General features: G+C 52.1%; 1 protein-coding gene across 14 annotated transcripts in view; it reads left to right on the top strand.

The window, feature by feature from the left end:
• Positions 1 to 25735, top strand: part of ANKS1A (ankyrin repeat and sterile alpha motif domain containing 1A) — a 210256-nt gene that overhangs the window by 166780 nt on the left and 17741 nt on the right. For 12 of the 14 annotated variants that reach the window (XM_070074164.2, XM_070074163.2, XM_089334063.1 and 9 more), the window contains 2 exons: positions 11940 to 12006; positions 17502 to 17608. In XM_070074164.2, coding sequence (XP_069930265.2) covers positions 11940 to 12006; positions 17502 to 17608 — 174 coding nt within the window. Of the gene's footprint in view, positions 1 to 11939; positions 12007 to 13229; positions 13453 to 15317; positions 15410 to 17501; positions 17609 to 25735 lie in introns of those variants that run through there. The other 2 variants (XR_016234649.1, XM_089334061.1) reach the window with 2 other exon arrangements.

The raw sequence follows: 25735 nt of genomic DNA, 5'->3' as shown, positions 1-25735 counted from the left end.
GGCAGAGTCACAGGCAGAGGCAGAGAGAGTCTTCCATCTACTGGTTCACTCCCCAAATGGCTAGAGTGGTTGGAGCTGAACCAATCCAAAGCTACGAGCCAGGAGCTTCTTCAGGGTCTCCCACATGAGTGCAGGGGCTCAAGGACTTAGGCCGGCTTCTCCTTTCCCAGGACATAGCAGAGAGCAGGATTGGAAGAAGAGCAGCCAGGACCCAAACTGACGCCCATATGGGATGCCAGCACTGTAGGTGGAGGCTTTACCCACTATGCCACAGCACTGGCCCCCCATTTTTTTAAGCAGTTTATTTATTTTGAAAGAGTTGGGGGGTGGGGGATTTGTGGAGAGATTCATCTTCCATCCACTGGTTCACTCCCCTGATGGCTACAATGGCCAGCACTGGGGCAAGCCGAATTAGGAACCAGGAGCTTCACCCAGGTCTCCCACATAGGTGGCAGGGGCTCAGGGACTTGGGCCATCGTCTGCTGCTTTTCCCAGGCCATTAACAGAGAGCTGGATCAGAAGGGGGGCAGCTGGGACTCTAACTGACGCTCATATGAGACCCAAGCCTTGCAGGAGGTGACTTTACCTGCTATGCCACGACGCTGGCCAGATCCCTACACTGTTTTATTTTAAAGTCTTCATTCTTTCCATTCCTATATGCTGTCTTTCCAACTCAATGCAATATAGTTGAAATTCTGCTCTGAGCTTTAATAGAGCAGAAGCTAAGGCTGAAATACACTGGAACTCTGAATTAGGTAGATAACACATGGGCAGTGTGGTGACCCTGTGGTCATTTTGCTTTTCTGATGTTTGGTTTTCTTTTCTTTAAAGTGAAAGAATTCATTTCCCACAAAGGGCTGTTGTGAGGAGGAACTGGATCACTGGAGGGCAGTCAGGATGCACTGAGTGAACCCAGCCCTGAGCCAAGGGCCCTGGGGGTTGGGGGGTGGGGCTGAGTTGGCTTTCTGGAAAGACAGCCTCCTGGAGTAGGAAGGAGATGATCTAATGGGCTTTCCGTGCTGTCTGTGTACCTCTCTCTGTCCCTTCAGTATTCCTAGCTTTGTCGATCCAGACTGTGGAGGATACAAGCATACTCTGCTAGCTACGTGTTCTGACGTGCAGCTTCCCATGCTGAAGTAACCGCTGAGCGAGGGATCAATTTCTTTTGAGGCTCATTAATAAGAATCAGTTTCCCAGGGTCTGCTCATCCTTGAGCAGACTGTCAGACTGGGGTTAGACTGGGTTCCAGAATAGAGAAAGCCACCCCACAACACAGAAGCTTTGCTGGGAGCCCTAACCTCTCAGGAAGCTTTGTGGTAGGGAAGAATGGCGAAGGCAGCTTTCCCACATTCCTCTCTCTTTGTTCCCTCTGCCTGTTGGCCCGTCTTTGCTTATTAGCATGTTGAGCAGTTGAGCAGAGTTCATTACAGCTGAAGCTCAAACCCGAATTGATGTTATAATTTATTAATTTGTAAAAGATTGGAACCTGAAAGATTTTTCCCCAGTGTTTCATTCTGAGAATTGTAAAACTACAAGAAACTTGTACTTTTATGGCATAGTGAATGTCTACATGTCCATGATGTAGAGTTTAGATTCTATACTGTAGTTGCTTTATTTCATCCACCCAAATGTCCAACCCACAGTCTACTTAGCAATTTCCATGTTATTTTTTTGATGCATTTCAAAGTTACAGATGTCAGTACATTTCATCCTGAAAATGCTTTAATGTGTGTATCATTAACTAGAGTTCAGTATTTGTTTACAGAGTTTTTTTGGGAGTGGAGGGTAAAATTTATACAAAGTGAAACATATAAATTTTAAGTCTACCATTCCATGAGTTTTGACAAATACAAGTACATGCATTTGTGTAACCCAAATTCCCATCAAGATACAGAACATTAATGACCATCACTGGAGAAAGTACCCTCTTGCTCTTCTTGGTCTGTCCTTATCAGCCACACCCTCCAGCCTCTCCCTGGCGCCTACTTTTCTGATATTTTTCCACCGTGAATTAACTTTGTTTACCCAGAACTTCATGTAAATGCAGTCAGTGCAGTATGTACTTTTTTGTGTGTTGTCTGAAAGACGTTACTGTCTTAAAAATCAAGCTTGGGGACTGTCAGCCTCATTTAGCCAACGTCTTCCTGCTTCACAAGTTCATGGAATCTCAAGGCACCTGGCGCCTACTGTTATTGTATTTGTAGTGACTATATAATTGTTTAACATATTAAGTTTGTATAGTTTGATGCTCAGAATTCTACATCTGACTACCCTGATACTATAAGATAGGTGTTCCCCTGTAGAATCTCAAGAGCTGGTGGATTCAGGACCCCATTTCCTAGCCATACTGCTGAGGAAATTGACTTTGGGTCGGAGTTAAAGATGTTTCTTGGGACTGTTTTTATCCATAGCCAGACTAATGGTGCAGTAAGCTATACGGAAACTCAGACTATGAAAGAACCAGACCAAGGGAAAATTGGAGACCATTGGTGGTACAAGAAGGACCAGGAGATGGGCTCCCAGTGTTGTAGGTAACTGCAGCCTTTCTGAATTTGTGTGTTTCCTCCTTGCCCCACCCCTACACCAAAAATCAAGCCTCATCCTGGACAGAAAGTAGATTGTGTAAATTGGACTAAAACCAACTACATAATCCTCATTAATCTTTGAGGTTCTTGTCCCATTTATTAAGTCAGTACTTGGCACATAACTCAGAGTTGTGTGGCAAGCAGTAATAAAGCTAATTAGAATCTGGGTCTCCCAAATGTTTTCTTCTTTCAGCAGCTTCTTGAGACTTTGAGTTAAAGATTGCTTTTATAGTAGTCTTTTCTGATGTGAGAAGGTCATTTGACAAATATTGTATCCATGTATTTCCTTTATGTTATGTCCATCTGTATCTTCTGTGTATTTCTTTTCTGTGAAGTTAGAAGTTTAAGGCTCTAATTCTGACCTCTGGGTTGAGCAGAGGGTCAACTGGTGTTTATAGGATCTGAGATGTACTAGGGGAACTTGACCCGGGTATAGGACGAGGAGGCCTGGGACTAGTGTTGTGGTGCAGCAGGGTAAGCCACCACTTGGGACACCAGCATCCCACATCAGAATGCAGGTTCAAGTCCCTCTGCTTCCTATCCAGCTTCCTGTTGATGCATCCTGGGAGGCAGCAGATGATAGCCTAAGTACCTGGGGCCCTGCCACCCGTGTCAGAGGCCATGAAGAAGCTCCTGGCTCCTGGCTTTGGCCTGAACCAGCCCAGGCTGTTGCTGCTACTTACGGAGTAAACCAGTGGATGGAAGATCTCTGTGTCTCCCTCTCTCTTTGTTGCTCTGACTTTAAAATAATCTTTTTATTAAAAAAAAAAAAAAAAAAAGAATTAAAGGGCTGAGGGAGAGTAGAGGCATAGACTGGGGTCAGAAAGCCAGAATGCCCTGGCCTAACTCTTTCCACCAGTCTAGCCTGAGGCAGACAAAAGGGTAGGCTTTAATTTGAGCCTTTGTCAGGAAAGACTGACAAAGCACTTTTTTTAAAAAAAGGATTAGTTTATTTGTTTGAGAGGCCTTGTGATACAGAGCTTTTGAAACAAAAAGCACCTCTGTTGTCTCTTAGCCTAGTAGAAAAAGGCAAATTTGAGAGGGAAGATGACCATGGAAGAGGATTCAAGTTAAGGGATATAACAATAGATACGGCACTATCTGAGCATGCACACGCACGTACACACACACACACACACACACACACACGGCCAGGAGACAGATTACGCTGAGGCTGCCAGCCTGCTCCGTGGAGAAGTTACTGTTCGTCGTGGAGCTGCTCAGGAAGGACTGCCCTGAGCCCTCTGGCAGACATTTATTCATTCCCTGCCCGCCTCCCTCTCCTAAAAGCAGTTGACAAGGTTAGAAAATCAGGACAAGTCATCTACTTCAATCCATCTTTGTCTTTCCTGAGGCCTTGTGCAATACAGTCTGGTAGAAGGGAAAAAAATAACCCAGACCCTGGTCAGTGACCCTTTTTCAGATGTGGAATCAAAGCCCACTCCAGGCTAAGAGCCTGTCCACTGCTGAAAAGCAGAAGACAGAGATGGCAGTGAATTCTTGCGTGGTTTCTGGGCCGGGGAGTGCAGCTGTCAGCAGTCTTTAGGGTTCCTTGCCCAGCCTAAGGGACCGATCTGACGCCAGCAGTCATCTGATGGGATGCAGGGAGCATGGGGGAGGCTGGGAGGTTGAGGCTCCGCTCCTCAGCCCTCTGCTCCGGAGAATGGAGAGCACTGTGCAGGGAGGTGTCGAGCCAGAGGAGAGGGTTTGCTCTTAGCTCTGCAGCAGGAGGCGCCAGGTCCCGGAGCAGGCTCGCTGCCACGGCACTTAGAGCAGTGCCCTCAGAGCCTTCCTGCAGAGTGGAGGTTCTGCCGCCTCGCCTGAGGAAGGGGGTCGTGTGTGTGCTTGTCAGTGAGTTGAGGCTCTGAAGGATTCCTGATGGAGGACCAGCAGGTGGTTGTGCGGGGCTTTGGGTAAACAGTAGACCTTTGCCAGCAACCCAGGGAGGCCAGGCAAAGACAAAACTGAGGCGAAAAGAGGAGTTAGAGAATCCAGGCTGGTCCAGCACAGTGTTGGCTGCCTCCTGCCCTCTTACTCTCTCACTGTACGAGTGACAACCCTAGTGTGTTTAGCCAATGGTGGGCATTCCTGTTTGTCACTGAACACCTCCAGTGTGCCAGCTCTGTGCAGGGCACAAGGTGGGACTAAAAGAAGCACAGTTGAAGCAGGATCCTTGCCCTTGAAGTCTGTAGTGTCTCTGGGACACAACGTACAGCAGTCAGGGAAGTAGTGCAGAGCAGAGTGTGCTTCTGGGCCAGTGAGGTACTAAGTGTCAGGACGAAGAAGCAGCAGAAATAGCATCCCATCCTATGGGGCAGACTGCGAGAGACTGCTGTGTGTTTTCCAACTGGCAGGGAGTCCTAGGGCACCAGTACTGCCCAGGCAGCAGCCAGGGCTTGGGCAGCTGGGAGACACTTCCAGTTGCTGGCAGATTACAGAAGCGTCACCCTTCCTGCCCTTCTGCACCAGAAGAAAGGGTGAAGGCAATTCCTCTACGTTCTTCTTCCATGGGACCCCAGCTCCTAGGCCTGCAGTCCTGATATTTGGCCTGAATGCAACGCTGCCTCCAGCTGGTACCACCTCCTGGAAAGGAGGTTTACCACAGGCCTCGGGGCCAGGCTGTACCAAACTAGCTCATGATGCTCTGGAGTCCCCAGGACTGCTGGTGCTTGGCATGCTTCCTGGCACAGAGAAGACCCACCAAACTTGGGGAAGGTTTTCCTCCCCCTCCCCCTCCCCCACCCCCAGTATTCATCACAGACTAGTGTCTGAATGTCTCAGCAGCCTGGTGATGGGCAATGAGGCCCCTCCATAGACAGAATCTCAGCTCCTGTTGCCAGCCCTTGGGCAAGTAGGATCCCGTGGTCTGAAAACAAGCAGATGTCAGACAGCCTGAGCAGCAGTATCTCTAGGGTTTGTTTTTGTTTTCTACATATGGAGAACACATTTCATGCAGCACTGGTAGGGGGAAAATGTCTAGATAGAATCAACCTGACTACTTTCCCAAGTTTTCTGTTGTAATTTTTTTTTTTATTTCTTCGCTTATTTAAGAGAAAGAGATACAGAGGGCAAACTCCCTGTGTCCACTCCCCAGAAGCCTACAATGGCAGAGGCTAGACCAGGATGAAGCCAAGAGCTGGGAACTCAGTCCAGGTCTCCTGCATGGATGGCAGGGACTCAGAGACTGAAGCCATCACCTGCTGCTTCCTAGGGAGCACACTCGCAGGAAGCTGGAATCAAGGGCAGAGCTGGGGCTTGGCCTAAGACACTCCAAGATGTGCAGGCATCCTGACTGATGTCTTGACCACTGGGCCAAACACATGCCCCTCTCCCCAAGCATTTTTTCAAATATGAGTCCGTTGTGATACCTTTCAGACCTTACCTTAACAAACATAAATGTAAGTTCTCTATCATAGTTCACATGAAGGGCAGTGATAAATCTTGGCCACTGCCCCCCATCTTGCTTGCAAAAAATGTCACTTAGCAGGGGCAGCCATTCAGCCTAGCAGTTTAATGCCAATTGAGATGCCCATATCATATATCGAAGCTCCTGAGTTTGAGTTCTGGATCTGCTCCTGATTCCAGCTTTCTGCTACCGCATACCCTGGGAGGCAGTTGGTGATGGCGCCCAGCCACAGCCTTGCCCAGACTTTGTCATCAGTACATTTGTGGTGTGAACCAGCTCTCTGTGTGTGTCTCACTCCTTCTCCCCCTCTTTTCTCTTTCTCTTAAATAAATAAAAATTTTAAAATGTCGCTTAACACCAGAAATAGATGAGAACACTAAAGTGCACCCTTGCATTGCATTCTACCTACCTCCTCCTCCCCTGAGGTGCTCAGCAGCCCTGGGAAGGCAGCCTAATGAGATTGTTTCCTACCTCCAGCCTCAGTGGCTAAACTGCATGCAGTGTATAGATCAGAGTGTGATCTGCTGTCTCTGAACACTGTTGTTTGTTAGACTGAAATAATCATATTTCCTCTGTGCTGGTTCTGGGCCAGGAGGGTGAGGCAGGGAGAGATAATTCCCAGCTCTGCCCCATCTCCACAGCCTAGACTGAGGGGTGGGGCAGCACCACGACCTCAGATGGCCCTATTTTGATGCCAGGATCAGGACTTGCCCATTTCTGCCCCAGCAGCTGTCTTCACTCCTCATCACACCTAACCTTGAGCTTTAACCAAGGTAAGTTCCAATTGCTAAGGAAGGATTCCTGGACTATTAGCTGTTAATAAACTGCCCAGTACCCTAAGTTCCTCTGTTAGCTAGAATCTTCTCAGCTTGACTTAGCTACAGCAGTTCATAGAACAATAAAATGTACTTTTCCTGGTTTGAGTGACATTGTTTTTAGAGCAGTCATTAGCATTTCTCTGCGGGTCTGCATTCTGGAGTACTTCACATGCACTGCAGGGGTGGCTCTGGAAACCAGGGCCTCTGCTGACCCTTTGTGGTTGGCATGCAAGTGTCTCCTGGAGCAAGCAGAAAGGAGCAGAGCAGAGAAGTAGCAGGGTGTTCACTTCTATTCACTCTGATTTCAAAAGGCTTTTGGCAAAATCTCACAAATTGTGCAGCCAGGGGGTGTTGATTGGACAGGCCATCTGGGGCTTTGAGTGTTAAGTGATTAGATGATAATGAAATTTGTACATGACTTGACATTGTTTCTGAGGATGCCCTGGAGTCACTCCTCCATTTCAGCTCTTTCCATGCTCGGCACTCTGCGTGGCCTTGGGAACACAGCTTTGTTTTATTGCTGGACTGAAATAAATGGCAACTACACTTTCATTCATTCAGTAGGTTGCCTAATTGTCATAGACCCCCAACAGGTGAAATAGTAAATAAAATATGCTTGGTTCCAACCCCCACAGTGTTTTCAATGTCAATTTTTCCATATACCCTTCATAGCCATTTTGGGAGTAAGAACCTAGCCCTATATGTAGGAAAAAGTTTCCTCACTTTGTTTTTAGAAGAAGTTCCATATATATACACATCACACATACATATGTATACATTTACATTCCTTCCCTCCCTCCCTCCTTCCCTCCCTCCCTCCCTCCCTCCCTCCCTCCTTCCCTCCCTCCCTCCCTCCCTCCCTCCCTCCCTCCTTCCTTCCTTCTTTCCTTCCTTCCTTCCTTCCTTCCTTCCTTCCTTCCTCCCTTCCTCCCTTCCTTCCCTCCCTCCCTCCCTCCCTCCCTACTTCCTTGCTTCCTTCCTTCCTTCCCTCCCTCCCTCCCTCCTTCCCTCCCTCCTTCCCTCCCTCCTTCCCTCCCTCCTTCCTTCCCTCCCTCCCTCCCTCCTTCCCTCCCTCCTTCCCTCCCTCCTTCCCTCCCTCCTTCCTTCCCTCCCTCCCTCCCTCCTTCCTTCCTTCCCTCCCTCCCTCCTTCCTTCCTTCCTTCCTTCCCTTTTTCCTTCCTTCCTTCCTTCTTCCCTTCCTTCCCTCCCTCCCTCCCTCCCTCCTTCCTTCCTTCCCTCCCTCCCTCCCTCCCTCCCTCCTTCCTTCCTTCCCTCCCTCCCTCCCTCCTTCCCTCCCTCCCTCCTTCCTTCCTTCCTTCTTTCCCTCCCTCCTTCCCTCCCTGCCTCCCTCCCTCCTTCCTTCCTCCCTCCCTCCCTCCTTCCTTCCTTGCTTCCTTCCTCCCTCCCTCCCTCCCTCCTTCCTTCCCTCCTTCCTTCCCTCCCTCCCTCCCTCCCTCCCTCCTTCCCTCCTTCCTTCCTTCCTTCTTTCCCTCCCTCCTTCCCTCCCTGCCTCCCTCCCTCTTTCCTTCCTTCCTCCCTTCCTTCCCTCCCTCCCTCCCTCCCTGCCTCCCTTCCTTCTTTCCTTCCTTCTTTCCCAGCAACAGAGAGAGGAAGAGACAGATCTTCCACCAGCTGGTTTATTCCCCAAATAGCTGCAACAACTCAGTCTGGGCCAGGCCAAAGTTAGGAGCCAGAAACTATCCTGGTGTTCCTCATGGGTGACAGAGGCCCAAGTTCTTGAGCCATCTCCTGCTGCCAGGACAGGCATGTTAGCGGGGAGCTGGATCGGATATGGAGCAGCTGGAACTTGAACCTGCACTCTAGTATGGCATACTGGCATCACAATGGCAGGTTAACTTGCTGTACCACAATGCCAGGCCCCAGAGTTTCCTCACTTGAACATCCTCCTTTCCCCATGTAAGTGTTGAAAAAAAGGATTGAAGACGACACAAATATCTGTCAGGAGATTGGTTAAACAGATAATCATTATAGCCCTATGTTTGATGATAGCTCATCCAGTGAAAAATGAGCATTCTGGGATGGGTGTTGTGGCGCAACAGGTTAAGCCACTGCCTGGATCCTATACTGCGAGTACCTGGGATCAAGACCCAGCTTCCTGCTGATGCATTGTGGGAGGTAGCAGGTGATGGCTCAAGTACTTGAGTCTCTGCAACCCACATGGGAGACCTGGATGGTGTTCTAGGCGCCTGGCTAAATTCTGGCTTTTGGTGGCATTTGGGAAATAAACCAGTAGATGGAAGATATTCTATCTTTCTCTCTGTGCTCTGCCTTTCAAATAAATAAAAATAATTTTTTATGGTTTCTTTATTTGAAAGGCAGAATTAGAGGGAAAGGCACAGAGATAGATCAGGGCTCGGCCAGGCTGAAGCCAGGAGCTAAAAGCTTCATCCAGGTCTCCCACATGGGTTCAGAGGCCCAAATACCAGACACATTATCAGGGAGCTGCTTCAGACTCGAACTGGTGCCCATATGGGATGCCAGTTCTTGTGGGCAGTGGCTTAACCCACTGTGTCACAGCACTGACCCCAATAAATTAAAAAAAAAAAAAAGATGTTATTTATCAATTATGGAAAGAACTGCAAAGATATATTGTTAAATGGAATAAGATGCAAAACAACATACATGGAATATCTCTATTAGTAATGGGGGAGGCTGAGTATGCTGTTATGCTTGCCTGCATTTGAGTAGAATAGATCTAGAAAGATCCATGAGAAACTGATTACCTCCAGAGAGAACTAGACAACTGGGAGACAGAAGTCGGGGTGGGGGTGGGGCATCTCTATATGACCTTTTATATCTTTTGAATTAGGTGAATGTATTACTTTAAAGGAAAAAAAATAAAAACAAGAATAAATAGCAATTTTTTTTTAAAGCTGAAAAAATAGAGGCTGGCACTATAGCATAGTAGACTAAGCTTCCACCTGCAGCACCGGCATCCCATATGGCTGCTCTGCTTCCAATTCAGCTCTCTGCTGATGGCCTTGGAAAACAGTGGAAGATGGCCAAAATGCATGAGTTCCTGCACCTCTGTGGGAAACCTGGAAGAAGCTCCTGGCTCCTGGCTTTGGATTGGCCCAGCTCCAGCTGTTGCGGTCATTTGGGGAGTGAATCAGTGGATGGAAGACCTTTCTCTCTCTCTCTCTCTCTCTCTCTCTCTCTCTCTCTTTCTCTCTTTCTCTCTTTCTCTCTTTCTCTCTTTCTCTCACTCTGCCTCTCAAATAAATAATAATAAATTTCATTAGACTTTACTCTGGGGAGCACCCAGAGTCCAACAGAAGGGAAACAGAAAGCAAACTGACCTTTTATTGAACATCTATGCTGTGCTAGGCTTTGGCTAGATGCTTTATGTACACACCTTTTAATACATGCAGCCCTGGGCTGGCGCCGTGGCTCACTTGGTTAATCCTCCGCCTGGGGTGCCGGCATCCCATATGGGCTCTGGGTTCTAGTCCCAGTTGCTCCTCTTCCAGTCCAGCTCTCTGCTTTGGCCCGGGAGGGCAGTGGAGGATGGCCCAAGTGCTTGGGCCCTGCAACCACATGGGAGACCAGGAGGAAGCACCTGGCTCCTGGCTTCGGATCAGTGCAGCGCCGGCCATAGCAGCCATTTAGGGGGTGAACCAATGGAAGGAAGACCTCGCTCTGTGTCTCTGTCTCTCACTGTAACTCTGCCTGTCCAAAAAAAAAATGCATGCAGCCCTGTTTGGGAGGCATTGTCATCTCTTTGATTATACATTGAAAACTGAGGCTTTGGGAGGATGAAGGTTCTCACCTATGTGGGTCATCCTTGCTGAAGGAGGTAGCACTTGAAATGGGCAGCATCAGAGGAAGTGATGCACGCGTGGAGGCAGGGCGCTCAGACTCTGCTGCTGTTCCTCCCTCCCCCAGTGTCTGCCTCTGAGCTTCTGGGGCCAAAAAGTAGGGGCACACTCTCAGTTCGCTCCATGGGGGTCAGATTCGGGGTGTTTCCCTGTGCTTTTGTAGAGCTCAGGGATGCAGGTCGCAATCCGTGTTAACACGCAGACAAGAGACAGCCTGAGCTAGCATTCGCTTCTGTGCCTGGAGGAGAGTACTTCCCCGGTTCTTGGCTGCAGGGGGAGATATGGTGGTGCTTGCTCTGTGCTCTTTGCTGGGTGTCAGATATGTGTGTCTGTCTGCCAGCTGGAGGCTGGCTGGAGAGTTGTTTTTCTGATTGTCAGACCCAGGCTCCTTCCTTGCACTTACAGGAAAAAGCATCCAAGCCCTGGTACACAAGGTCTTCTTTCTGTTTCTTTGGAAAAAGAGCAGTGAATGAGCTCATTATCACTGCAGCTCAAAAAGGAGGAAGGAAAGGTGGCTCTGATCACTGCCTGGTCCTGCTCCTGGCCAGCTTTCCTGAGATAGGATGGGGGCGTGGATCTGGCCAGAACAGGTGGTCCAGAAGACAGGCAGTGCTGGAAACATTGGAGGCTTTTGAGACTGGGGCAGGGGAAGGTGTCCCTTATCCCCTGAATGCAGAGCGCTCTCCAGGACTGCTGGCCTCCAGGCAACAAAAGGAATGCCCATAAGGACTATGAGGCACCTTCACCCCACCTCACAAGAGGTTCCTGTGTGTAGCGTTCTCTTGTCTCAGCTCTAGAAATTGCTGTCGCACCTCAGAGTGGCAGTCATGCAGTGTCAGTTATCTGTCGAATGCCTGCAGCTTGCTGGGCACCACTCTCCACACTTGGGGTGTAGCATGGACAGAGACTGGCACAGCGTCTGCTCTCATGCTGAGCCATGAGATGTGCCAGGTGAGGCCTGCTGGTGTGCCCTCCACCCAGTCTCTGCTTGGGTGGGGAGCAGTACACGGTGCCTTCTAAGGGAGGCGCTCTGGCATTTCTAGCAGTGAAGCCTGGATTTCAAGAGCTCACTCCCTTCAGAGCTGTCTTCAGGCCCCTGGACCAAGGCCAAAGAAGGGCTGTGCTAGATCTGAGCAGCAGAGAGTTCTGATTCCTTGCAGGTTGGAACTGGACCTGGGGATTGTCTGAAGGACACCTGAAAAGGTCATCCCCCAGGGGGCACTGATTGATAGTGAGCTGACGAGCTTGAACCCAAAGCTGACTGCCCTTCCTGTTCTCTCTCTCATTTCAGATTGAGAAAATCATGAGTTCTATTGGAGAAGGGATTGACTTTTCTCAGGAACAGCAGAAGATCTCAGGTACCGTACCCAGCAGCCGTCTTCCCCATGAATACAGCTGCAGCACCTTTGTCGCTCAGATTTTCCTCTGACACAGGAGATGGATGTTTGCGGGGGAGGGAGCAGCCTCATTCTGAGCCGTGGGCTCCCATTCGGAACCTCCTGTTTATAGACAGTGCTTCTTGCTAGAGCCATGGCTGCTTTCCCACGGGGAAAGTGTACAGGTAAAGTTTAAGATGCCTGTAAGGAATACTTATTTTTAGCCAGCAGTTGTCACTCACTTTTCTTTAAAAATGTTAGCTTTCTCAGACTGTGATAAATTGGAGGGCGCCTCAACATTGGCCTCCCCAGCTTGGGAAGTGGCTGTGGGACGGAGTCTCCATGAGCACAGGGCTGTTGTTTGCCTCACGTGTGGCTGTAGCAGAGTGGTGGTTAGACCAGTGGCCCTGAACTTGTAACCTGCCTCAGAGTTGCGCCGTTTCCTCCCTGTGTCTATTCCTCCATTTTCCATTTTACTTAGTCACTGTTTTTACTCTGTATCTGTTGCTTTGGTCCTTCTTTTCATTTCTAAGCTGTAGGGGTGATGTCTGGCTCTGTTTTCGTTACTTGAAACAGGGACTGGGGAGGACCCCTGAGCAGTTCTCATTGGTAATAAGATTGGTTGTTTCACCTTTCTCAGGAAAGGAAATGTGCCTCTCAAAAAAACTCTCCCACTCCTTACCCCGGACATCTGCAGTTAGGTGGGTGCCCTGGTACCAGGGCTGACAGCAGCCAGCCAGGAGCCTGGCTTCTCCCCACCTTGATGAAAGTGCCTCTCTGCTCTGAAGGCATGGAATCCTTGGTCACTCAGAAGGCTCCACCCAGGACTGGCCTCCCGGCCTCCAGAAGCGTCTCTGGTTCCTCTGTGTGCAGGAAGTCAGACAGCTGAGTCGAGTGTGCATATCAGGGAGAAAGAAGCTACCAGGGCCATGAGGCTTGATAGGGAGAGCCTGGAGCCTCCCAGTCCTAGGTTTGAATCCCGGCTCTGGCTACACACGAGTCTTAGCAAGTCACTTAGTCTCCCTGAGCCGCGAATCCCCCATCTGCAACATTTGGATAATGGTGCCAAGCTTATAAGCTTGTTGTGAATGAGTTAAGTATATAAGACTATACTCAGTAAATAGTTGTGTGCTCATTTTTTGTCTGTGAAATGAGAAATTTAGAAAACACGGTCCGTGCTCCCTTGGCTTGTCTCCCTCCACCAGCTCTCAGTGTTGGTTCCCGATGCTACCCTCCCTCCAGCAGCCTGTCTCCCGTGGTGCTGGCCCAGATCAGTCCGTGTCAGTCTTAGAGTATGCTGGGACCCACACGAGTGGCTCTTCTGGCTAAGAGTTCGTGGATGTTTCCAGACAGTTGCTTGGATTCAGGCAAGTGATCTCACAGTCCTTTGCAGTTCTCAGGCTTTCTAAGGGGCCAGTGTTTGTTGGGGTTAAATGTTAAGGTAATGTTGTTTGAGGTAAATACTGTTTCCATTTTCAAAGCTCTGCTTTTGAGGAGCAGGCATTGGGCACAACAGTTAAGACATTGCTTGGGGTGCTTGCATCCCACATCAGAATGCCTGGTTTCTACTCCTGGCTCTGCTTCCATACCCTGGGAAGGGAGCAGTGCAGGATTGCTCAAGTACTTGGGTCCGTGTCATCCATGTGGGACAACTGGATTGAGTTCCAGACTCCTGGCTTCATCCTGGTCCAGCTCTGGCTGTTCCAAGTATTTGGGAAGTGAGCTAGCAGTTGGAAGATCTTTCTCTGTCTGTCTCTGTCTCTTTCTGTCCCTCTGCCTTTCAAATGAAATGAAAATAAAAATTTACAGAGAACAGCTGTGCTTTGGGGACAGTCAGGGGATGACATCAGTAGCAGTCAGTTCAGTTCATTTGAGGCTGCTTTCTCTTCCCCTGTACCTTGCTGTGTCCAGAGAGCAGGAGCCCGAGTCACTTGCATGTGTGCTTAGCCTCGAGTCAGAAGCAGGCCATTGCCTCCTGGATTCGCTGAATCAGGAGATGTGGCATTGCTTTGGGAAGAGCCTTCTTGTGAACGCTACACTTGAGCTCTTTCCTTGCCATTCTGTCCCATCTGTCAGTTCTAGCCTCTACTCCCTCTTCCCATGAGCCCATGTGAGTGAAGGGAAGTGTTCTGTTTATACCCACTGGGTGTCTGGATTCCAATATACAGTCTTACTTCAGTGCTCATTTTGTTGGACCATTCTACATACCCCAGTTTGGGAAGGTCAAGACAGTGACCACCTAAACAAAAGGCTCATGCACCCATGTTGTGGAGCCCCACCCACCGTGTCTGCACTGTGCCAGGCCCTGGGGAATGCAGAGTGTGGCTCTGGCCTGATGACCTGTGACTCTGTCTGATGGGTCAGGCAGGGTTTTCTCCAGGACCTCAGGGAGTACCATTCTTCAGCTCAGATCCCAAAACAGAATTACTGCTTCCTTTGGATGGTCAGTGACAAGGTTCAGATCGTGCTTGGGTTCCAGGACTGAGAGGAGACCCTCGCTCTGGGTGGGCAGCCTGGAAGGAGGTGTGTCGTCTTCAGCAGCCAGTCCTGAACCCAGCGTGAGTGTGCTCACTGTGCCCGGTATAACAGAGTCCTCATTGAAGGACATTGGACTCTTCAGTCTTCAGTTCTGTTTGGGGACCATGGGCACCTGGGCTAGTTACCCAGATCTCAACGACAGGTTTTATAACTAACTCATCCCTCTGTCAGCTCCCCCCCTCAGGAGCCCTGGAGGATAAGCCTTTCCACACGCCCAGGCTGCCCTGGCTGCTTCCCACAAAGCCTGCTCTGTCAAGCAGAAGAGAACTGCGTGGCTTTCTTTTGCTGAAGCCAAGCCCATTCTGTGTGTTGAGCAGCTGCTAAAGGCAGGCTCCTTCTGGGGCCTCATCTCCCAGTACAAAGCCCTTTCTTTGCCAGGACCCATCTTCAAGGCTATGGGCCTGCTGGTACCCCCTGAATATTTAGAGGATGACAGGACCTTTATCTCTATCTCTGTGCACCCATTAGCTTTTTGTGTCCCTCCCCAGCAGCGTGTGGACTTTGGTCCTGTCTCCTCTGTCCACGCCTTTCCCTTCCCAGCTTCCCTCCCCCACCCTGGGAGTGGCCTGCTCAGAGTGCTTCCCTCTCCCCTGGGGCTAAGAGGCCCAGAGAGAAGTCTGTCCCTGAGGTGTGAGGTGCGCTTACCTGAGGGGCATTGGACCACCTTTCTCTGCCTGTTTTTGTGATGAGTAGCACAGTTATTCCTGAAGTGGCAAGTGAGGGGTCATTTACCTATGCGCTGGACTCTTGGGCAGCGTCGTTCCTCTGTTCCCTGTCCTGGAGACTGTCGGCCAAGCCACAGGAATGCTCCCTTTCTGATAAGCTGCTTCCAGCCCCTGAGCTGCAGGTAAAATTTCACCATCATGTTCATTTATACCGGCCGGCATCAGACACGGGGAAATCTGTCATTTTGCTCTTAATGCTAGTGCTGCTGTCTCTAGCTCCCTCAGCAGCAGCTTCTGCTCCAATGTCCGATCCCTGATGTATTTTCCTGAGCGTGGAAGGGGGAGGGCCGGGAGGGGAGGAAGGGGAGGGCCAGACATTATGAGTGAGCAAGGACTGTGGAGCCGGCAGCAGGCAGCGTGGAGCCCAGGAGCCTTTAGACAAAGCATTCGGCTGCGGTCCTGTAAGCGCACACATCTACCGGCAGCAGGCAGGACCACAGCTGCCCGGCTGGGGATTACAAGCAGGAATGAATCAGCAGCAGAGGACACTTGACTTCATGGGTATACAAGAGCCTGCCGCTTAGGATCCTGGAGCAGACCACCCAGTCGAGGGCAGGGGTGCTCCAGCAGCCCCCAGACTCGGCATTTTGGAGTGCTACTGCCGCATGCATCCTGGAGGCCTCCGGGTCCCTGACCATCGTCTGTTCTGCAGAGGACACAAGAGAGGGGGTGGAGGCTGCCACAGTTGGTCACCCAGGTCTTTCAGATAACGAAGCAAGTTGGCATTGTCCTGCCTGGGAGGCAGAAAGTGCCCGGGAACGGCAGATGACTTTCACCGTGTCAAGAGTGCACTGGAGGTGATGTTTTTGTAGTTGCTTCTTCTCTTTCCTTCCTCGCACCTCTTTTTCCTCCCTTTCTCTTTTTTTTCTTCATTTACCTGTTTTTACCTACAAGAACCAGAGACGTAGATGGGTGTTAAGTTGCTTGGCTCAGAACATCCAAGGTCTACCAGGAGGGGCTGAACTCGTGTCCTCCGTGTGCCACCACCACAGTGCCTGTCCTGACTGAGGAGCCTAGCAAATAAATGTGCTCGCTGCCCCGCTCATGCTCGGAGGAGGACGTCGAGATCTGGAGACCCCGGGAACACGGTCACTGTCTTTATCACTCAGCCAGGGAGAGGACAGCGCAGAACGTGAACAGACTTAAGCCGCCACAGCTCAGCTGACACAGGACCGTGTCTTTTTTCTCTCTCTTTCTTCTGGTTGGGTTTTGTCTTCTTCAGCCAAGAACTAAATCTGCCTGCCTGCTCTCCATCTGAACAGGCAAGCGAATCACAAGGACAGCCACTCTTAGGAGAACATGAGTGCTCAGCTCTTGAATGCCAGCCCAGCCACGGACGAAGGCTCTTCAGACGGCGCCCTGGCCCAGGAGACACCCTGCCCCCCAGCCACCAGAGCGTAGCCTGGGCCCTGGCCCTGCTGGCCCTGCAGCCCAGAGGAATGTGATGCTGCCGGCCCAGCACAGCCACACCTGAGTCTGCTCCGCACGGCCCGGCCCATGTGCCCTGCTCAGTCCCTGGCTGCCCCGAGGTTCTGAGCACAAAGGGCCAGTGGCCATGGTTTGCTTATTCCGGGACTGCTGGGGGAAAACAAGTAAAAGCCTCCTTCCTCCCCTGCCGTGTCTGTGCTGCTTGTGTTGCATGTGCTGGGTGTCCGTGAACAGCCACCGCTGCTTCCCTCCCGGAGCCCTCGCTGCGTGCCTGTGTCCCTCAGCTGCATGAAGACGTGTGCTTTCTCCTGACCAGTTTATGCTCCAAGGTCACAGAACTTGCCCTCGGCACAGCCCCACATGGGCTTCTGCGGGGCTTGTGGGCCCTGAGGAGCTCCCAGCCCCTCTGGCGCGCGTGGGGGCAGATCCTCAGCAGTCACTCAGTGCGAACGCTGACAAGGAGTGGACGTGGAGACTGTCGGGGTTGGCTTCCCCCTGACCTGCAGGCAGAGATCATGCATGCCCACTGACGCTCTGGAGCAGCTCAGCCCCAGGGAGTGTGAGTGGGCGGCGGCCGGGCAGTGTGCGAATAGCACGGGCAGCCTGCCCTTGGCCTGTACACGGAAGAGCTGCGTGTCCGCTGCTCCCTGTTCTCTTGTACATAGTTTGGCTGCTTTATGGTAATGACTATGATGTGGCAATGCCATCTGTCTTCCTCTGAGTGCCGCTGCTACCGCCTTAATGGTTTTTCCCTTTTCAAGCGTCTGCCGATTCCTCTCTCGTCAGGTTCGCGACCGCTGGAGCAGAGCGTTGGGGAGTGGCTGGAGTCGATTGGGCTGCAGCGGTATGAGAGCAAGCTGCTCCTGAATGGCTTTGACGATGTGCGCTTCCTGGTAAGTGCGGCAGGCCCCTTGGCCGCGTGCCGGGCCCCGCCTCGCCCGCCGGAGCGTGAGTCTGCTTGCAGAGCCGGGACGGCAGTGAAGGGTGGGGCCTCAGCCTGCTTTCCAGACTGTGTCCCCTCCAGCTGTGCTCTGGCAACAGTTCCACAGGGCAAGGAGGGTTTCCTACTCAGGAACCCCCCAACCTCAGCCACCTGCCATGCAGCCAGGCGTCCAGACCAGCTTGTTGGGAGTCCTCAGTACCTTCAGTGGCAGCACAGCCAGGTTCCCCATGGCGATTGTCCTGTCTCATCTGGACACCAAGAAGTTTCCTTTATTTCCCAAAACTTGGTGTCAAGTGATTTGTCATTGATCAAAGGCCTCTTCCCTGCCTGGCCAAAGCCAGTGCTTGGTGCACCCGGGCTGCACAGCCTCACGTTCTCAGGCCCCTGAGTTGGTTTGAGGGATTGGCTGCTTTTCTGAGGTGTAATTCTGTACTCTTAGAAAACACGAGAAGCCAAGAAGAGGACAACACCAAGGTGTCCCCTCTGACTCCCAACCGGGGCCCAGGGCCTGGGATCCGACCCGGTGTTCCTCTGCCCAGAAGCAGCTTAGAGGAAGGCGACGTCCACTGTTGTTCTACTGGAAGCCCTCCTGGGGCATCCTGCTGGGTTGGGCAGTGGGCTAAGCTTGCACCTGCATCCCCAGGAGCAGCGTTTGATGTCACGGTAATGGCATGGCAGCTGGCACTGCTTATCAGTGCTTCCTGTGTGCCCGTGCCACTCAGAGAGGTCTGCACATTGGCTCGTGGGGTCTTCAGGGCAGCCCTGAGCATGCACTCACGCCTCTGGGTGAAGTCTCTGAACCTCTGAGCCACAGAGTGGTTAAGTGGCTTGCTTGGGCTCCCGCTGCCTTAGCGGGCAGAGATCAAACGTGTACCCAGGCATTGGGGTTCCAGGGGTCATGCTCTAACCACGATGCTACTTTACCTGTTGCTTCCCTGTGGGTGCAGGGAGTAGGGGGTAGCCACTTACGTGCCCCAGTTACCTTCTTACAAGAGTTGTCGTGGAGCTCTGAGGTGACTCCAGCAAGCCCTCCCCGTCCTTGCACCTCCTTGCTTCCCAGAAGGCCTCCCCACGATCTCATGCAGACCGCAGTTGACATGGCCTTCCCTTCCCCTTTCTGGAGCAGATCTCCGTACCCCATGCCCGCCTCACCCTGCTGCCTAGGTCAGAGTTGGCACAGAGCTGCCACCGCCTGTCCTCCACTCCCTAGTAGGGCCTCTCTGGGTTTCCAGCTGGCGGAGTTGTTTGAAACCTGTCCAGGGAGCTGACCTAAGGCTTCCAGGAAGGACGCTGGTTCAGACCCTTCCCCTCTCCAGAGCAGCCATTAAGGTCTGCTACAGACAGCCAAAGCCAGCTGGGGTGGTTATTTTTTTATTTTTTATTTTTTTTTTTCAGTTTTCAAAAGTTGTAAGTTCTAAAATAGCAGTTCATCTTTTTTTCTTTTTTAAAAAGTTAAACTGAATATATTTGTAGTTCTTGTGACCTAACCCCTGACTTACCACGTTCCTTAGGAAGGGCGACAAAGCCAGGATAGAGGTGGTGAGCAGGGGTGGCTCACCCCGGCTCTTAGTGGGGGACCTTTCCTCTCTGATGTCACCCTTCATCAGACCGGCTGTCAGACAGGCCAGTGAGGGTAGTGGTGCACCACGGAGTTTTTCCTCCCTGTACGTGGACGCTGTAGAGGCTAAGGTCTTTTTTTTTTTTTTTTTTTTTTTTTTAAGGAAAAAAAAAAGAATTATTTTATTTATTTGAAAGACAGAGTTTCAGAGAGAGGTAAAGTCAGAGAGAGAGAGGTCTTCCATTCCGCTGGCTCACTCCTCAAATGACCACAACAGCCAGAGCTGAGCTGATCTGAAGCCAGGAGCCAGGAGCTTCTTCCAAGTCTCCCAAGTGGGTGCAGGGGACTAGGGACTTGGGCCATCCTCTACTGCTTTCCCAGGCCATAGCAGAGAGCTGGACTAGAAAAGGAGCAGCCAGGACTCAAACTGGCGCCCATATGGGATGTCAGCACTGCAGGCTGGGGCTTTAACCCACTGCGCCACAGCGCCGGCCCTGAGGCTGAGGTCTTGACATCTCACCCCTCCTCCTGCTAATTCTGGAAGGGGTAAGGTTCCCACACTCCTTAGAACTGCCTTCCTGCCCTGCCCAGGCTCTGGACCCCAGGTCACCGGGCAGTCATTTGGGAAAGGGTGGCCCTGGGCCAGGCACCCATACAAGACACAGGGTCTGCGGTAGGATGCGTCCATTCCGAAACTGGAAGGCCCCTCATTGAGGGAGGCCAGCAGCTCAGTCCTTCCAGGGCTCTCTTGGTTCTGGGCAGCTGGTGGGCGGAGCCTGTACTGGAAGGCATGCTGAGTACTCCTGGCTGGGCCTGCTACTTCAACTAGCTGGAGTGGTCTGAGCAGCCATGCAGAACATGCTGGTAATTGCATGTGAGTTGCCGGATGGGCTTTAAGGGTAATTAAGTTTTAGCAACCAGAAAAACAAATAAATACCAAAGAAGAGGAGCGTTTTTGTTATTGAGCCATTCCCTCGTCACATATAGCATTTTACCTCATGTTAGGTATGGTATATCCCCATCAGGTTTGGTTTTCAATAGGCTAAGAATGCTTCCTTTGGTTCTGAAATTCCCTGGAGACTCTTTTTTAATTTTTAAAAATTTACTTATTTCATTTGAAAAGCAGAGTTACAGAGAAGGAGTGTGGAGGGGGAAAGATATTTTCCATTCATTAGTTCTCTCCCAAAATGGCCACCACAGCCAAGGCTGGGCCAGGCCAAAGCCAGGAGCTTTATCTGGGTCTCCCATGTGGGTGCAGGGGTCCAAGTGGTTGAGCTACCCTCTACTGCTTCCCCAGGTGCATTAGCAGGGAGCTGGATGAGAAGTGGAACAGCTGGGGCCAGAACTGTGGCTTAGCCTGTAAGGCTGCCACCTGCAGCACTAGCATCCCGTATGGGGGCACTGGTTCAAGTCCCTGCTGCTCCACTTCCAATCCAGCTCCCTGCTGATGCGCCTGGGAAAGCAGCGGAGGATGGCCCTCTGCTTGGGCCCCTGCACCCACAGGGAGACCCAGTAGAAGCTCCTGGCTTCAGACTGGCCCATCTCCAGCCTTTGGGGCCATTTGAGGAGTGAACCAGTGGATGGAGGATTTCTCTCTCTCCCTCTCTCTCTCTTCCCCTCCCTCCCTCCCTCCCCTTCCCCCTACCCCTCCCTCCACCCTTCCTCCCTCTCTCCCTCTCTCTCCCCAAACCCCAACACCACCATCTGTAATTCCAAATTACAGAAAGAAAGAAAGAAAGAAAGAAAGAAAGAAAGAAAGAAAGAAAGAAAGAAAGAAAGAAAGAAAGAAAGAAAGAAAGAGAGAGAGAGAGAGAGAGAGAGAGAGAGAAAGAAGGAAGGAAGGAAGGAAGGAAGGAAGGAAGGAAGGAAGGAAGGAAGGAAGGAAGGAAGGAAGGAAGGAAGGAAGGAAGGAAGAAAAGTGAGCAGCAGGAGCAGACACCCATATGTGTTGCTGGCATCACAGGAGGCAGCTTAACCTGCTGCGCCACAATGCCAGCCCTACACTGGAGACTAATGCAAGATGCAAAGCAGCTCCCAGGGGGCCAGGCGCTCAGGCAACAGCTTGCTGTGGATTTCCTTCTGAGGAGTTCCTCCCCGTTGTTGGAGCACAGGGTGCTGTGAGTATCACACAGCTCCCTCTCAGATCACACTGCCTGGTCACCCTCTCTGTGCTAATTCCCTCCCACGATATCTCTGCTGTGATGTTTTTCCTGTCAAGGAAGAATCACTGCCTTACAGAGTTGTAAGGAACAGAGGCCTCCATTCTTTGCCTTGCACTCGCTGATAGAGTCAGAATCTGTTTCCTTGTGCCTTCCATCCCATGGTCCGAGGTTCACCTTTTTTTTTTATTATTATTATTATTTTTGACAGGCAGACTGGACAGTGAGAGAGAGAGACAGAGAGAAAGGTCTTCCTTTTGCCGTTGGTTCACCCTCCAATGGCCGACACGGCTGGTGCGCTGTGGCCGGCGCACCGCACTGATCCGAAGGCAGGAGCCAGGTGCTTCTCCTGGTCTCCCATGGGGTGCAGGGCCCAAGCACCTGGGCCATCCTCCACTGCCTTCCCAGGCCACAGCAGAGAGCTGGCCTGGAAGAGGGGCAACCGGGACAGAATCCGGTGCCCCGACCAGGACTAGAACCCGGTGTGCCGGCACTGCAAGGCGGAGGATTAGCCTAGTGAGCCGCGGTGCCGGCCCGAGGTTCACCTTTGGGGACCACCCAGAACACATTTTTTTTTTTTTTTTTAGCCCTTCAGAAAATTGCAGATGTCTCTCGTGGCCTCCTGGGTCCCGTCTTGTCTTGGCCCAACACCTTCTCCCTCTGGCTATTCGTCCTGGACAGGCAAGCTTTGGGAGCTGAGCTCTGTCTGTATGCTCTTGCCTGCATACCCAAAAGGCCTTTGATCTGGAGGATTCAGGGACAGGGCAGTGGGGACTGCCAGGTGCTCCCTGACTGATGCAGCTGACAGTAGAGCTGAGAGAGCAGGCACTGTGGCTCCCACATCTGCTGGCCAGCCCACCACACAGGCTCACGCTTTCTAACCAGTTCCATTTCATCACACATCTGCCCACAGGAAGTGGCTTTCTCCAGGAAAGGGAGGGAGTGCATCTGATGAGCCTGGAAGGAAGGTAATTTGTGGTTGGCAGGTGTGTAGTTCCAAGCATGCTAGTGCAGCTCTTGGTGCCTGAAGACTCCCTGAGCTCCCTTTATGAAGTGTTGATAAATGACAGATCCTGATGCTGAAGTGTAGCACAGACGTTGAAGAATGTCTCATGTGGGGAAATACTCACCTTTGTGGTGTTGGAGTGAGGAAATTGAGGCATAAGTTCATACAGCATTCTCTTTACTTCCCCGGGAGAGAAGCATCTGTGCATAAGTGTAGGAACAAGCCAGAGTGATACCAGGGTTCTCTCGGGGGTGGCCTCATTTGTCTTGTTGGGATGTCACAGATGTTTCTCCATTTCCCACCATGAATGGATGTGAATCAGAAACGCAAAGAATGTAGGTGTGTTGGCGATCTTCATGGTTCAACTGGGAAAACAAGGCCATAGAAACATAGAGCCATAGAAACAGTAGAGCAGCCAAGTGCTCCTTGCCGTAGGAAGAGGGAATGAGAGCCTTGCTGGCCCTGGCGCCGGTGAAACCCTGAGACCAAAGGGTACAGGCACTGCCCGTGCCAACCCTCACCTGTCCTACCTTGAGCCTGAGACTCGGACATTTCCAATTACAAGGAGAGGAAAGGCGGGTGAGAGAGGCCTGCCCACAGAGAGTGAAGGGCTAGCTGGGGTGGAGTGAGGGCAGGGCTTTGATGAGGCGGAACAGGTGGGCTGGGCCAACCTCAGGGCCCTGAAAGGCACATGTGGAGGGAGCCCCGAGGTCTCCGAGACCCAGATATGTTGGGAGAGGGGCCTCTGGCCCGTGCCCCTCGCCAGGCAGAAAGCCCCTTGAGTCGAAGTGGGAGAGGTTGAGAGCCAGCCTGTGGTTGAGGTGCAGAGAAATGATCCATGGAGATGAGGCTGGCAGCAGGCTCAGGATGAGTTAGGAGCAAAGAGAAGCAGCACGCCAGAGCCGGGAGGCCTCCTGCTCCTCCTATCACTTTGTTCCTTCATGGGCTTTTGCCACGAAGCAGATGGGCCCCCGCTGTCCTCCTGTCTGTCTCTGAGACCGTGCCAGCTTGGTCCCCTGTGTTGGGAGAGACGACAGGTGAAGAGGGGCCAGAAAGCACGCTGTGACTGACAGGGCCTCCTTTATTGGCTGCCACAAACTTCCAACCAGACCTCCAAGGCCCTGGAGTCCTTTCTTGCTCCTGTCCCGATGTGCTCCTCACGCTTGGGCCCCATAAGCCAGCTTTACATGAGCCCGGGGCCTGTGCCCTTCGTTTTCTACCCTGTGCCCATGCTGCCCCTCCTCCCAGGGGCCGTGGACAGCCTGAGGAAAGGTGCCTCTAGAGAGCATCACTGCCACGACCCCCTCTCCGCTGGCCTCTGCCCGCCTGTCTGCAGCTGATCGTGTTGCAGTTTTCTGTACTGAGTTGAGGACGTGCGTAGGGAGATGGGTGGAATTAAGGCTTGAGAGGAGTGCTCTTAGACGAGTGTGGGTCCTGCCTCCTGGACTGTTTTTTTTTTTTTTTTTCTTCTTTTTTGGACAGGCAGAGTGGACAGTGAGAGAGAGAGAGAGAAAGGTCTTCCTTTACCGTTGGTTCACCCTCCAGTGGCCGCTGCAGCCAGCACACTGCACTGATCCGAAGCCAGAAGCCAGGTGCTTCTCCTGGTCTCCCATGCGGTTACAGGGCCCAAGCACTTGGGCCATCCTCCACTGCACTCCCGGGCTACAGCAGAGAGCTGGACTGGAAGAGGGGCAACCGGGACAGAATCCGGCGCTCCGACTGGGACTAGAACTCGGTGTGCTGGCGCCGCAGGCGGAGGATTAGCCTAGTGAGCCGCGGCGCCGGCCTCCTGGACTGTTTTCTGTGGCCACTCAGGGACATAACTCCTCAGGTATCCCAGGAGTTGACGCTGCACCAGGTGCCTCCCTTGGTCCCCAGCACCTGCCCCAGGGAAGCCCATTGACCTTGAGATAGGTGCAGGCTGTGTTTGGGAGCTTTCCCAGCATGTGCACTCTCGCACTGTCCCTCTGCTGTCCTGCCTGTGCCAAGTTACTCAGGGTGGTACCTGCTGGAATGACGCAGGAGCCCACCTCCAGCCACCCCAGGCACTGCTCTGGCCTTCTCCAGCCCCTGTATGAATGTGGAAAGAGATTTGAGAACTTGAGTGCTTATTTTCCTTCTGTCCATCTGACCAACGGCACTTTAGACTTGGCTGGCAGACCCTGTTCCATGCTGACATCCTGGTGAACAGCAGTGGAACAGTCTTTCCTGGCACTGCAGAATGTCCCAGTGTTCCTGTAGCCAAACAGCCCCCAGCCCCATTGTCCACGTGTGGAACGTTAAGACCAGGGGCAGGCAAGGGGCCGCATCTCTGACATTCCTTAGTCTGCTGACACACCAAGGGTCAGCTATAACTGACCCTCAGGGTTCCCAGACCCCCCTGAAGCCCAGGAGCAGCAGCTTCAGGGCTTGTGGATTGAATGATTCTCTCAGGGTTGCTCCTTGAGCAGACAGCAGAGTCTGGACTGTCCTCTCGGTCCCTTGGGCTCAGAGTGGTGCTCCTGCTTCCCCTGCCCAGGAAGGCACCCTGAGCCCAGCACATTCCCACAGGGTCAGAGCCTGGCACGAGGGCCAGTTGGGCCAGACAAGCACACCAGTCCCGGGGTGGTCTGGGTCAGCCTGTCCTGTCTACCCGCAGTGTGTAGGGAGGCATTCTACAGAAGGCTGAGAAAGGAGCTGGCAACGAAACAGACCTGAGCAAGCTCCGCGCATTGATTTAGGGCTCCAGGCCTGCACAGCCACCAGCACAGCCCTGCCCTGCTGCCCGCTGTCTCTGAAGCTCTGGATGGAGGTCAGACTACGTAAACTGAGGGGAAGGGTTCAGGAGAAAGCTCAAGATCCTACTTAGTGGCAAAGAGAATTGGACCAGGGACCAGGAGACCTGGATTCTCCTCCTGGCCCCTTCCTGTGTGGCTTTGAGCAGGTTGCCTTGCCTCTGTGTTTCTCCTCTGTCACATGGGACTCCATTTGACCCTCTTGCCCCATGGGACATAAGCTCTGAAGGAGACGCACTGTTGTATGTGGTGACGTTGTGAGAGATGTGGCCGTGTCCTCACTGAGAGAGTGCACAGCAGTCTTTCTCTGCAGGAGGCAGAGGTTGGTCTGTCTCTGCTCATGTCCCCAGAGCCATGAGATAAAGCTGTTGTGAGTGGTTTGGAACCCAGGACTGGGCCCTTTATCACCAGACCAGCAGGCCCTACCCTGCTGATTGCAGGGTGAATGTGAGTCCTGGGCTGCAGCCAAGACCTCAGAGGAAGGTGTCTGAGCTGACAGGCTCCAAGTGCAGGGCAAGGATGCGAACCTGGCCTGCAGAGGGCAGACACCAAGGACCTGCTGGGAGAATGAGGGCCAGAA

The sequence above is a fragment of the Oryctolagus cuniculus genome, chromosome 5 (assembly GCF_051225735.1).
Source record: "Oryctolagus cuniculus isolate XC-2025 breed Fujian yellow rabbit chromosome 5, ASM5122573v1, whole genome shotgun sequence".
In the NCBI taxonomy this organism is placed as follows: Eukaryota; Metazoa; Chordata; class Mammalia; order Lagomorpha; family Leporidae; genus Oryctolagus; species Oryctolagus cuniculus.
Note: the sequence above shows the minus strand (reverse complement) of the source record. Positions and strands in the feature narration are given on the sequence as shown.